General features: G+C 41.3%; 2 protein-coding genes across 4 annotated transcripts; one reads left to right on the forward strand and one right to left on the reverse strand.

Annotated features, from left to right (window-relative positions):
- Positions 1-30: 30 nt before the first annotated feature.
- On the reverse strand, positions 31-11328 carry zgc:154075 (Gfo/Idh/MocA family oxidoreductase). 2 transcript variants are annotated; one of them, XM_020506161.2, is made up of 14 exons: positions 11199-11328; positions 9792-9900; positions 9459-9543; positions 9121-9194; positions 8867-8926; positions 8537-8644; positions 8242-8298; positions 7722-7852; positions 7561-7615; positions 5087-5179; positions 4805-4939; positions 4267-4368; positions 3705-3866; positions 31-813 (listed from the first exon to the last, which is right to left on the reverse strand). In XM_020506161.2, exons 1-14 carry the CDS (start codon positions 11303-11305, stop codon positions 688-690), a joined length of 1404 nt encoding a protein of 467 aa, XP_020361750.1. In that variant the 5' UTR covers positions 11306-11328; the 3' UTR covers positions 31-687. The 2 variants fall into 2 exon arrangements, with proteins under 2 accessions (XP_020361750.1, XP_020361749.1); XM_020506160.2 differs by having other exon boundaries at positions 9792-9903.
- Positions 11267-13170, forward strand: taf10 (TAF10 RNA polymerase II, TATA box binding protein (TBP)-associated factor). 2 transcript variants are annotated; one of them, XM_020506162.2, is made up of 5 exons: positions 11267-11672; positions 12003-12160; positions 12406-12470; positions 12595-12709; positions 12872-13170. In XM_020506162.2, exons 1-5 carry the CDS (start codon positions 11540-11542, stop codon positions 12962-12964), a joined length of 564 nt encoding a protein of 187 aa, XP_020361751.1. In that variant the 5' UTR covers positions 11267-11539; the 3' UTR covers positions 12965-13170. The 2 variants fall into 2 exon arrangements, with proteins under 2 accessions (XP_020361751.1, XP_020361752.1); XM_020506163.2 differs by having other exon boundaries at positions 11304-11672; positions 12875-13170.
- The last annotated feature ends 7 nt before the right edge of the window (positions 13171-13177 follow it).

Below are 13177 nucleotides of genomic sequence, written 5' to 3' on the forward strand. Positions count from 1 at the left end.
TATAATAAATAATCTAAATCAGAATAAATGTCAGCTTCAGATAAGACATTTTATTTTTTACTATGGCGTGCAACATGGTTCAACGTGCCAATAAATCAGCACAATCGTCTTTTTCGGTTATCCAAATTGGCAGCGTCTTGGAGCAAGAATTGGTATCAGCTATACTGTGCTAATGACAATACAAAAGAAGAGTAATGTAGAGCAATGTACAATACGGCAAAAGAGGCATTTTTGGTAAGTGCATGGGGTGTATTTATAGATGTTTGCTTAGATAGGCTACATGTGTGTAATTTCAAAAGCATCTTCGAGGGGGCCTTGATTCCAGTTTCATACAAGATATTAGAGCACACAACATTTTAGAAAACTGGCAAAATATATGATTCTTTGAAAATCAGTTTCTCACATAAAAACAGTTGCTGACATGACAAACAGTACATACATCACATTTTGTTAAGAAAATCATTTTCATGGAATGTGCACATGAAACAATCCTTGAGAATTAAACAACCTCAACACTAGGCCTAGCTACAAATTACATACAGTAAAATCAAATATCCATTAAATATCCAGTTAATCATTTTCATGTGCTGCCTGAGTGAGCTCTGTCATAATTATTAGAGTTGAATCATTAACGTTGATGATCAAAATGATGATTATGTCCCTTCACGTCACCGTTCATGTAGACGTCTAGTCCTGGTCAGTTCCACAGAACACCACCTTGCTCTCCAGTCGAGACCGCTCAGCCTCAAACACCAGCTTGTGGCTCAGTAGAGTCTCCTCTGGTCCGGAACGGATAAAAGATGCATCTCCACTCTACGCGACATACACACACACACGCAAACACGAGTCACATTTTTTTCCATCGACATGAGTGTAATGTAAGGTTTATTTATTTCACCTTTATTTAACCAGGTAGGCTAGTTGAGAACAAATTCTCATTTACAAATGCGACCTGGCCAAGATAAAGCAAAGCAGTGTGACACAGACAACAACACAGAGTTACACATGGAATAAACAATAAACAAGCCAATAACACAATAAACAAGTCAATGACACAGTAGGAAAAAAATAAAGTCTATACACAGTGTGTGCAAAAGGCATGAGGAGGTAGGCAATAAATAGGCCATAGGAGCGAATAATTACAATTTAGCAGATTAACACTGGAGTGACAAATGAGCAGATGATGTGCAAGTAGAGATACTGGTGTGCAAAAGAGCAGAAAAGTAAATAAAAACAGTATGGGGATGAGGTAGATTTGGTTGGGCTTTTTACAGATGGACTATGTACAGCTGCAACAATTGGTTAGCTGCTCAGATAGCTGATGTTTAAAGTTGGTGAGGGAAATAAAAGTCTCCAACTTCAGCGATTTTTTGCAATTCGTTCCAGTCACTGGCAGCAGAGAACTGGAAGCAAAGGTGGCCAAATGAGGTGTTGGCTTTGAGGATAGTCACTGAGATATACCTGGAACGTATATGGAACGTGTGCTATGGGTTATCATGACCAGTGAACTGAGATAAGGCGGCGCTTTACCTAGCATAGACTTATAGATGACCTGGAGCCAGTGGGTCTGGCGATGAATATGTAGCGAGGGCCAGCCGACTAGAGCATACAGGTCGCAGTGGTGGGTGGTATAAGGTGATTTGGTAACAAAACGGATGGCACTGTGATAGACTGCATCCAGTTTGCTGAGTAGAGTATTGGAAGCTATTTTGTAGATGACATCGCCGAAGTCGAGGATCGGTAGGATAGTTAGTTTTACTAGGGTAAGTTTGGCGGCGTGAGTGAAGGAGGCTTTGTTGCGAAATAGAAAGCCGATTCTAGATTTGATTTTGGATTGGAGATGTTTAATATGAGTCTGGAAGGAGAGTTTACAGTCTAACCAGACACCTAGGTATTTATAGTTGTCCACATATTCTAGGTCGGAACCGTCCAGGGTGGTGATGCTAGTCGGGTGGGCGGGTGCGGGCAGCGAATGGTTGAAAAGCATGCATTTGGTTTTACTAGCGTTTATGAGCAGTTGGAGGCCACGGAAGGAGTGTTGTATGGCATTGAAGCTCGTTTGGAGTTAGTTAGCACAGTGTCCAAGGAAGGGCCAGAAGTATACAGAATGGTGTCGTTTACGTTGAGGTGGATCAGGGAATCGCCCACAGCAAGAGCTACATCATTGATATATACAGAGAAAAATAGTCTGCCTGAGATTTAAACCCTGTGGTACCCCCATAGAGACTGACAGAGGTCCGGACAACATGCCCTCCGATTTGACACACTGAACTCTGTCTGCAAAGTAGTTGGTGAACCAGGTGAGGCAGTCATTAGAAAAACCAAGGCTATTGAGTCTGCCGATAAGAATACGGTGATTGACAGAGTCGAAAGCCTTGGCCAGGTCAATGAAGACGGCTGCACAGTACTGTCTTTTATCGATGGCGGTTATGATATCGTTCAGTACCTTGAGCGTGGCTGAGGTGTGACAGGCTCGGAAACTGGATTGCACAGCGGAGAAGGTATGGTGGGATTCGAAATGGTCAGTGATCTGTTTATTAACTTGGCTTTCAAAGACTTTAGATAGGCAGGGCAGGATGGATATAGGTCTTAGGTCTGTAACAGTTTGGGTCTAGGGTGTCACCCCCTTTGAAGAGGGGGATGACCGCGGCAGCTTTCCATCTTTAGGGATCTCAGACGATACGAAAGAGAAGTTGAACAGGCTGGTAATAGGGGTTGCAACAATGGCGGCAGATAGTTTTAGAAAGAGAGGGTCCAGATTGTCTAGCCCAGGTTTTGCAGCTATTTCAGAACATCTGGATTTGGGTGAAGGAGAAGCTGGGGAGGCTTGGGAGAGGAGCTGATTGCGTGTTTTGGTTCCTGACTTCCCTGAACAGTTGCATATCGCGGGGACTATTCGATGCTATTGCAGTCCACCACCGGATGTTTTTGTGCTGGTCAAGGGCAGTAAAGTCTCGAGTGAACCAAGGGCTATAACTGTTCTTAGTTCTGCATTTTTTGAACGGGGCATGCTTATCTAAGATGGTGAGGAAATTACTTTTAAAGAATGGCCAGGCATCCTGACTGACGGGATGAGGTCAATATTCTTCCAGGATACCCGGACCATGTCGATTAGAAAGCATTTGACAGTGATGAGGGGTGGTCGTTTGACCGCGGACCCATAGCGGATACAGGCAATGAGGCAGTGATTGCTGAGATCCTGATTGAAAACAGCAGAGGTGTATTTGGAGGGCAAGTTGGTCAGGATAATGTCTATGAGGGTGCCCATGTTTACAGATTTAGGTTGTACCTGGTGGGTTCCTTGATGATTTGTGTGAGATTGAGGGCATCTAGCTTAGATTGTAGGACTGCCGGGGTGTTAAGCATATCCTATGAGTGATACTGAAAAAGGTGTCATGACAGTTTTTTAAAGGTGTTATGAATGCCTTTTGTATACCCCCTTCAGGTAGAGTTAGGCTAAGAGTTTTTACAGTACCCAATACCATTCTGTGATTTTATTGAACCAGGTACTGCAACAGTGTACATTTCGCAATGGGGTTTGATTGAATCCAAACAACGATCTAGATAACTCAAATAACATTTTGTTCCACGACGTTCCACGACATCAATGTATGATTAACACAAGCCTCAGTCAAAGCACAGATCTAAAGTTTTAAAAAAAATGTCCCTCAATGTTGACATTCACACAGGCTCCCAGCACTCACCGCCACAGCAGAGATGAAGGCTTCCACCAGTTGGTAGTCCGCCCCGCCGTGCCCGCCCATGCCAAAGGCCCCTGGGGCGCAAGTCTCTGCTGTGTGCTTGGTGGCCCTCCCTGTGAGGAAGTCAAACACTCGAATCTCATGTCCGTCACACGACAGCTCCCCCTATAGGAACAAAGCAATCATTACATGATAAGAAAATGTTTGGAGGTTATCTTTATGTACTAAAATCAGACAGTAGCCAGATACATCCAGCTCTAGCTTTACTGCTACTACAAATACAGATTATTATTTATAAGGATAAATATTCCCAGACAGAGAGATACCACAGTTCATAAACTATGACACAGAAATTCAGGTTAATAAACTATTTCAGTTTGTGTGTGTTCCATCAATATTCATAATCTATCTCTTTCTATTCAATCCATATCCGTATCTTATTATCATATCACATTAATTTCAATCACACAAGTGGCATATTAATGATCAACAATGAATTATTCATAATGATTTAACCTGATGTTGGATTATTCAAGATTGTGTCTGGACTGGAGTGCTACAGTACCTTGCTGCCATAGATGGTGGTCCTCCGCTTACATATCTCCTCTGTAAATGCCACCATGGAAAAAGCAGCTGTAAGACCCCCTTCAAACTCCATGTTCACCACCTGTACACACAGGTACAACAAGGTGAGAGAAGAGAGATAAAGAGAGGAGCTGTGTCGACTTGAGCCAATATCATATCCAAGTCAAATTGTATTTGTCACATACATGTGTTTAGCAGATGTTATTGCGGGTGTAGTGAAATGCTTGTATTATTATTTCTGACCGAAGCATAAACTTAATTTAAATACAACAAAAGTGTGCAGGACTTAATTTACAATTCTGTAACCTCTCTTCTGACACTCGGAATGGTCTCTGTTACGAAAGAGACACTTATTCTAAAGGAGATATCCTGTTAAAATAAAGGTGAAATACTGAGTCATAAATAATAAATAAATAATTCATAATAAGTGTAGCTGTATAAATGTAGGATAACCCTTTTTTTCTAAGCATGGTTTCTCTGCGCTAGCGGCTAGCCAGATAGATGGTGGTCAGTCTTACCTGGTTGGTGCAGACGTCGTTGTCACACTGGTAGACACAGCGGCCGTACGGCCCTGATTTCAGAGCCTCGGTCACAGACTCAATGTCTGGGAGAGAGCTGGAACATATCACAGACACGGGCCAGCCCACACAGCCCTGAGAGACACACACAGGCCGGGTTACTGTAAAGTGCTTTGTGATTTTGGTCATTTTCTATGAGCCTTCTTGATTTACACTGCTTGCCCTGAATAATAATTGCCCCTCGTGGGACAAATCAAATGTAATTGACATGAATGGAAAAACCTGTTTGACTCTGTCCAGGTAGATCTTGCGTGCAGAATATGGGCAAGATTCCTCTACAGGGCAGTCTAGGCAGCGGTCTGCAGCACCTGGTGGCTGGAGGAAAAACTCTTTAGCACTGAATCACCTTGGACTATTCTCGGGTTGGTTTACCGAAAGCGTCGTAGCACTCACATCATCTACAGCTAATCCATTGTAGGCAATGGATCGAAAGATGATCTTAGTGCTACAAAGCTTTTCGGAAACCCACCATTATACTATGTAGGACTAAATGGAAGCTCATTGTGGACTTATGTCCCAAAGGGGCCAAAGAGGGTTGAGTACCTTTGACAGAATCAAAAACGATCTAAAAACAAACATTAATACAACGAGTGATAATATCACACAATGAGTACAGTATGATTAGAAGGTAACTCAAAAGTGGAAATCAAATGTAAAAGCATGGACATCAGCTGCTTCGGGAGAGGTGGTTGTAAGGCAGGAAACTGGGGTTGTGGTTGTGGGAGTGTGATGCAATGCTTTGTCAGCTATGTTTTCCCAGACAAAGAATCACCAGGAGTTAGTTACAGTCAGTTCTCAGGCTTATGGGGCAGCATCTCCCACCATATCGCCTGTGGTGTGCTGTTATTCTGACAGTTACTCTGTGTAAAGGTTGTATCGGCTGTTGCTGTAATGTTTTCCTTAACGATCCATATTTTCCCTAGTTTGGGTCCAAATAGTTGTGAAATCAGTGGTTCCAGTATATTAAAAACTAAACAATATATTTGAGATGGTATGGGAAGTATTTGAGATGGTATGGTATTATATAGTATTTGAGATGGTATGGGAAGTATTTGAGATGGTATGGTATTATATAGTATTTGAGATGGTATGGGAATGTGGATGCTAATATGTTAAAGTAACACATTCACTCATGTCTATGTAACTATGGTTGTCATCACTCCAGGGCCTGTATTATTGTTCAATGGCATGACAAACCCATTGTTTAAAACTATTTAGAGTTCAATCAGTGTCCAAAACAGACACACATAGTTGTACCACTTCCTTTCTGATTACAGTGCATTCGGAAATATTCAGACCCCTTTACTTTTCCACATTTTGTTACGTTACAGCCTCATTCTAAAATTGATTAAATTATTATTTTTCCCTCATCAATCTACACACAATACCCCGTAATGACAAAGCAAACAGGTTTTTAGATTTTTTTGCAAATAAAAACAATTTAAAAAATACCTTATTTACATAAGTATTTAGTCCCTTTGCTGTGAGACTTGAAATTGAGCTCAGGAGCATCCTGTTTCCATTGATCATCCTTGAGATGTTTCTACAATTTGTTTGGAGTCCACCTGTGGTAAATTCAATTGATTGGATATGATTTGGAAAGGCTCACACCTGTTTATATAAGGTCCCACAAACCAAGCCATAAGGTCGACAGAATTGTCCGTATAGCCCAGAGACAAGATTGTGTCGTTTGGAACCAACTCTTCCAAGACCTGGCCACCTGGCCAAACTGAGAACTTGGGGGAGAAGGACCTTGTTCAGAGAGATGACCAAGAAACCGATGGTTACTCTGACAGAGTTCCTCTGTGGAGATGGGAGAACCTCCGGAAGGACAACCATCTTTGCAGCAGTCCACCAATCAAGCATTTATGGTAGAGTAGCCAGACAGAAGCCCCTCCTCAGTAAAAGGCACATGACAGCCCACTTAAAATTCACCAAAAGCCACCTAAAGGACTCTCAGACCATGAGAAATAAGATTTTCTGGTCTGATGAAACCAAGATTGAACTCTTTGGCCAGAAGGCCAAGCATCACGTTTGGAGGAAACCAGGCACCGCTCATCACCTGGCCAATACCATCCCTATGGTGAAGCATGGTGGTGGCAGCATCATGATGTGGGGATGTTTTTCAGTGTCAGGGACTGGGAGACTAGTCAGGACCGAGGGAAAGATGAACGGAGTAAATTACAGAGAGATCCTTGATGAAGTCCTGATCGCTTTGGAGCAGGTTCTCAGACGGGCGAAGCTTCACCTTCCAACAGGGTAACGACTCTAAGCACACAGCTAAGATAATGCAGGAGTGGCTTCGGGACAAATCTCTGAATGTCCTTGAGTGGCCCAGCCAGAGCCCGGACTTGAACCTGATCGAATATCTCTGGAGACACCTGAAAATAGCTGTGCAGCAACGCTCCCCATCCAACCTGACAGAGCTTGAGAGGATCTGCAGAGAAGAATGGGAGAAACTCCCCAAATACTGGTGTGCCAAGCTTGTAGCGTCATACCCGTAAAGACTTGAGGCTGTAATTGCTGCCAAAGGTCTAAAAACCTGTTTTTGCTTTGTCATTATGGGCTATTATGTGTAGATTGATGGGGGAAAAACCGATTTATTCCATTTTTAGAATAAGGCTGTAATGTAACAAAATGTGAAAAAAAGTGAAGGAGTTCAATACTTTCCAAATGTATATGAGAAGACAACACACCCTTTTCTCTTTGCGGAAGTGACTGAGAGATCCAAATGATGACACTTTCAAACACCTGTGAAGAACAAGCTTTTTTTAATAGGGCTGTCAGTCGATCAAATAAATGAGTTGATTAACTTGTTATTTTATTTATATATTTTTTTTAAACATTGCCTCTTTACCTTCGTCCTCCAGCCCAGTGATGTATCAAGTCAATGTCATGGCAGGATTTGGCCAGAAGTGCAAAAGAGCTCTCAGCCTCATTCCTCCAGTTCCCTCGAACAAAGGAGTGGGCAAAGTGAAAGAAACCCACCTAGAACAGGAGAAAGTAACCATGGAAATCTTTGCAGATACTTTAACCCATGCAGGCTGCACTGAGAGCGGAGTGGAGGTCACTATTCAAATGTACAATACTGTACGAAGACCTGGGTTCATATACTATTTGAAATCGTCCATAAATATAAGCGTTTGCTATAGCCTGTCTGGAGAGCCTAGGTGAGCGGGCTTTGCAGTTTTGCAACTATTATAGTAAGTGAAGTTTATTTATTTATTCTGTTGGTTCCACTGTGCACGGCAAAATCACTCAAACACAGATACATTAAATACTATTAGTACTTTATAGTAATAGCACTTGAACCCAGGTCTGGCTATACTCTATGTAAATTATGTAAAATGTACAGAGTATTGTAAATACATCCCTACCGGTTCTAGGTGTTGAATATGGACCGGGTCTCCAATCGCTCCACTGTCCATCAGCACCTGTGGGGTCAATTCCAAAGCATTGACAACACACTATATGGCAGCCCTTTTCAAGATTGATTTGACTGCTTCTATCCCGCGAGGAGTACCTTGTTACTAGGCATATTTTCGCTCGAGCTCTGATTGGGCATTAAATCCAATCACAGTAGCCATTGTCCTAATGATGCTGGGCTACGCAAAAAGCATAGATCTGTGCAAAACATACTGTAATATTTCAAATAAATGAATATACACTTACTTTTATCTTGTGAATGACAGGGTCATATCGGAGGACATGGCACACTGTTAGCATCACACCATTTTGAATGCAAGTTCTTACAATCTCTGTGCAGTCCTCAGCTGTTACCTAACACAAAAAAATATCAATTTGACACTGCGCGTACACACGCCTGCATGCCCACAAAAACAAACACGGACAGACACAGACACACTCTTTCTATATCTCTAGATATGATTGATTGTATAAACTATGTGTACTGGGCTGGTATAGGGTAGCTGAAATAATCTTGTCTTGATCAGACATCACAACAACATACATAGTATTTACAGGGGTTGGTGGAACACTCACAGCCATGGGCTTCTCCAGAAGAATATGGTAGCCTTTCTTTGCCAGTGCCACAGCGGGGTTCTTGGCAAGAAGACAAGAACACACACTCCCTCAGAACAGCCATCATGGATTCTCAATCTTAGCCTGCTGTAGCATCAATGGGCAAAATACTAGACACTGAGCATCCTAAAATAGTTATGTTGAAATGGTTGCTCAGATTCTGTGATATATCAAATTTGATTAATTGAGTAACAAGTATGCTCTACTACTATTACCTTATGTTGGCGGTCTGGAGTACAAATGAACACAGCATCAGCAAACTTCTCCCTTTGTACTATACCACGCCAATCTGGGAAAGAGGAATATATGTAACATATGTCATAACACTTTTCAAAACTGATTACAATGCATGCAAAATTATACTGGTTTGTACTTGACATTCAGAGACATAAGATGCCTCGAGAGCTTATTGTTACGACATGCTTGTGATAATATGACGCTGTTATGCCGTATAGTTCAAATTAAGTGCTACCAAATAATCAATCCAGCGTATATCAAAAAGGAGAGGGAGAAAATGGGTGTGGACCGACAATTAAATATTTTTCACTCATACCAGCAAACACGTTGACATCTGCTATTCTGTGTTGCTTCTGAAGTTTCTCCCGTGCAAATTTCCTGGGGTCAGCCACTCCAATGACCTACAGTTCATTTGAGTTTTCATTGTTTCCATTATTATCATCATCACGACTTTTATGTAAAACCTTAGTCAAGACTGGTTGGCTACTAATCGGTAGGACATTTAAATTCTGATGGAAAGAAGTGATGAATGATTTAGCCTAGCAGGGATGAAAGCCTATATCTCACTAAGATCAGATGGTCTACTCATTTAAGTTATTTCAGTCAATATTGACCAGATCAGATGTAGAGAGATATTGGGGAACCTTACTCGCATGCGTTGAGGCTGGAGGGAGGCAAAGTGTGAGTATGTCTCCCCACGGTTCCCAGCTCCCACCACAATGACATCCACAGGTGATGCCATCCTGTCTTTCTGGGCCCTGCTTCAAAATGACAAAGACATCAGTTCAAACCAGCCATGTTTCATTTATTGATGTATATGATGTTTTAATGCTATTGTTTTCGTTGACTGAACATCCTCTTAAAACTGACTGAGCTTTATGTAATAGATACATTTCATGGTGAAAAAAATATTATAAAACAAATATTATTGTGCCAAGTTATATTTGAAGAATGACTAATTTCTTGTTTTCCTAGTTGAACTTATTTGATTTATCTTTACATTAATAATGTATTCGTTTAAACAAGCTTGTCACTAGTTAACACAGTCACAAAGTCAAAATTGGCCATGTTGTAAAAATTCATGCAAACAAATATGAGGTTTTTGGTCTTCATTCAAGGTTAGCAGTGTTGTTAAGGTAAGGTTTCAAATCTGATTTTAACATGCTGACTACACCGGGCACGCATGTTGATTGTGTCCATCCACAGCAGACGAGATCAGGACATGCAGGTTGAAATATCATAATGAACTCTGAACCAACTATATTCATTTGGAGACAGGTCGAAACACATGAAACATTCATGGACATTTAGCTAGCTAACTTGCTGTTGCTAGCTAATTTGTCATGGGATATAAACATTGGGTTGTTATTTTACCTGGAAATGTGACCCATTTTGAGTCACACAACATCGTGTTATCTAATCCGACAATTAATCCACAGATAAATGGGGAAATGTAGATAGTTTCTAGTAATCGACTTTATATGGCAGTTAGCAACCAACTTTAAGGTGCATTACCACCAACAACTGGACTGGAGTGTGGACCGCCAGCTTCCAATCACCTGCGTGGGTATATGCTCCTAAAAATCAATGAGATGGGAGAGGCTGGACTTGCAGTGCATCAATCGTCAAAAATAGAACCAAGACCTATTTCAGACCTATTTCGTAGGAGCTCGTTGACGCGCGCGAGCAGTTTGGATGAAATGATTGAATAACATGTATGTGTAAATTTGTGTAAGAATGTAAGAAAATAAATTGTAGAAATAGGCGGGGTTTAGCCATAATTATGACTGTGTTAACTAGTGACGATCTTTTAAACAAAGCATGTACGTTGTTTCCCTTTACTGACAAGATAAAGTGACTGTCACATGATCATATAAAAATCAGCAATAGTATGCTGAAGGTTAAACGGGGATGCAATATTTCAACAACAAAAACACAACGACCATCATTCACGCCAGAGTTTATCTTTGATCGTGTACAAAAACCGCGAAATTCAGATCTATAGTTTTTTTCTACAAACGTTTGCATACAATATTGGCTACAGTAGGCTACCTACCTTAACCGGCGGTGGTCTTCAGTGAATCCAAGATTCGGTGGATGCATCTGCGCACATTCTTCTGGGGGGGAACCAATAGTAGGATAAGACATGGTTATGCCAGACATTGAAATCGATGCACACGGAAGGCGTGAAAATACAATTTCATAAGCTAATGCCACTGTTTGCTAGCACGATTATAGTGTACGAATTATCTTGATTTTTCGCTATTTGCCCATACACTGTTGTAAAAGGGTATTTTTGGTAGTTAATTTAACCCTTTCACTATAGCTAGCTAGCTAACTTAATTTTTTGATTTGGTCTATTTTACCAAGCGAACTGCGGTGCAGCCAGCAACCAATATGAACGTTGATACTCCACAGCCAGTCATACCAGGGGGCTCTTCTTCAATTTCCTCGACATCCAGTAATTGCATCACTAACAACAATGCAGCAACTAATGTCAGCAGTATCCCCTCGGTTGCCATAAGTAATGGTAAGTATTTCCGCTCATTTTGAGGTTATAAACAGCTTTATGAGCTGGCTTTAGACACGGTTACACAACACATTAATGGTCTGCTATTTACTAGCTAAGCAAACTAGATCAAAAGTGACTCAGAACTGTTGAAATTCTTCAAGTACAGTCTCCCACACATCATATAGCACTATACAGAACTTGAAACCCATCTTAGATCTTGCACGTTCATTGCTTGCTGCTTTGTGATACAGTCCATAGCTTAGCCAAAAGCTGGACCTTGGCTATCAACATCTCAGCTACATTTTAGGAAGATATTAAACCATGTCATTATGTTTTTTTTTGTTTCAGCCCCAACCTCGGCTACCATGGCCACACCATCATCTGACACATCCGTGTCCAACGGTGTCTATGTTCCCAGTGGCATTGCCAACGGCGATGTGAAGCCTGTAATCTCCACCACACCACTGGCTGACTTTCTCATGCAATTGGAGGACTACACTCCTACAGTGAGTCATACCCCTTTTTAAAGTCGTAACATTAGTTCACGAGAAGACAAATGTAGATTACGTTTTTCTCATACCTAGGCTGATGACGACAGTCAATTTACTTGTATACATATTGCATATTTGTGTTAAGTAGTTTATATTTAGCATATAAATGTCCTTCCGGTATCAATTGTGGTGATGCTAGGGTTCAAAATACCATACTAAAACACATCACAATGACTTCAGTCCAACCATTTGTTTGCCAGATCCCTGATGCAGTGACAGGCTACTATCTCAACCGGGCCGGTTTTGAGGCGTCTGATCCGCGAATGTAAGCCTCATCTTGTTTACCTCTTTACCTGCAACGTGTCCTCTCCATCTTTCAGCTTTTACACCAGTTATATCAACTAATTTCACCGTCAAATGTAAACATTAAATATGCCCGTCGTTTTCAGAATCCGTTTGGTCTCCCTAGCAGCTCAGAAATTCATCTCAGACATTGCTAATGATGCCCTGCAGCATTGTAAAATGAAGGGAACGGCCTCTGGGAGCTCCAGGAACAAGACAAAGGTTGGTGCATTTCTGATGGTATTGAAACATAAAATAGGCTAAACATCTAAGTGAATGAACACTAAACTGTTTACATGAGTTGCACAGAATTATTCATGCACAAGTATGACTGTATTGTTGATTGGTTTCTCACTATGTCATCCCACCTTTTCTCTCCCAAAGCAGGACAAGAAGTACACATTGACCATGGAGGACCTCTCCCCTGCCCTGTCTGAGTATGGCATCAACGTAAAGAAACCTCATTACTTCACATAGGATATTGGCATATGCAGTCTGGCAGCTTCTGCTGTTTTTGCGCCTCATAAACCCCTTATGATGGTCATTTAGGATGGCCATGGAATATTAATTGCAGTCACTCTTTTGTTCTGTTTTTTTTCTTCCAAGTAGAGCATGCTTTACTTTGTTTGAATTTGAGCTTGTAATATTTTATTGAGACAAATAAAACATTCAGCAATGACTTATTTCTGA

This window comes from Oncorhynchus kisutch, linkage group LG17, assembly GCF_002021735.2.
Source record: "Oncorhynchus kisutch isolate 150728-3 linkage group LG17, Okis_V2, whole genome shotgun sequence".
Classification (NCBI taxonomy): domain Eukaryota; kingdom Metazoa; phylum Chordata; class Actinopteri; order Salmoniformes; family Salmonidae; genus Oncorhynchus; species Oncorhynchus kisutch.

What these genes read in the sequence shown, in the direction of transcription:
- zgc:154075 (XM_020506160.2), bottom strand. Translation starts at nt 11,305, where the DNA reads ATGTCTGGCATAACCATGTCTTATCCTACTATTGGTTCCCCCCCAGAA. An exon ending in CTCCAGACCGCCAACATAAG is followed by an intron (nt 8,927 to 9,120) that starts GTAATAGTAGTA and finishes CTTCTTGCCAAG; the next exon opens with AACCCCGCTGTGGCACTGGC. An exon ending in ACCTGGACAGAGTCAAACAG is followed by an intron (nt 4,940 to 5,086) that starts GTTTTTCCATTC and finishes TGTGTCTCTCAG; the next exon opens with GGCTGTGTGGGCTGGCCCGT.
- taf10 (XM_020506162.2), top strand. Translation starts at nt 11,540, where the DNA reads ATGAACGTTGATACTCCACAGCCAGTCATACCAGGGGGCTCTTCTTCA. An exon ending in CTCGGTTGCCATAAGTAATG is followed by an intron (nt 11,673 to 12,002) that starts GTAAGTATTTCC and finishes TTTTTGTTTCAG; the next exon opens with CCCCAACCTCGGCTACCATG. An exon ending in GCTCCAGGAACAAGACAAAG is followed by an intron (nt 12,710 to 12,871) that starts GTTGGTGCATTT and finishes TCTCTCCCAAAG; the next exon opens with CAGGACAAGAAGTACACATT.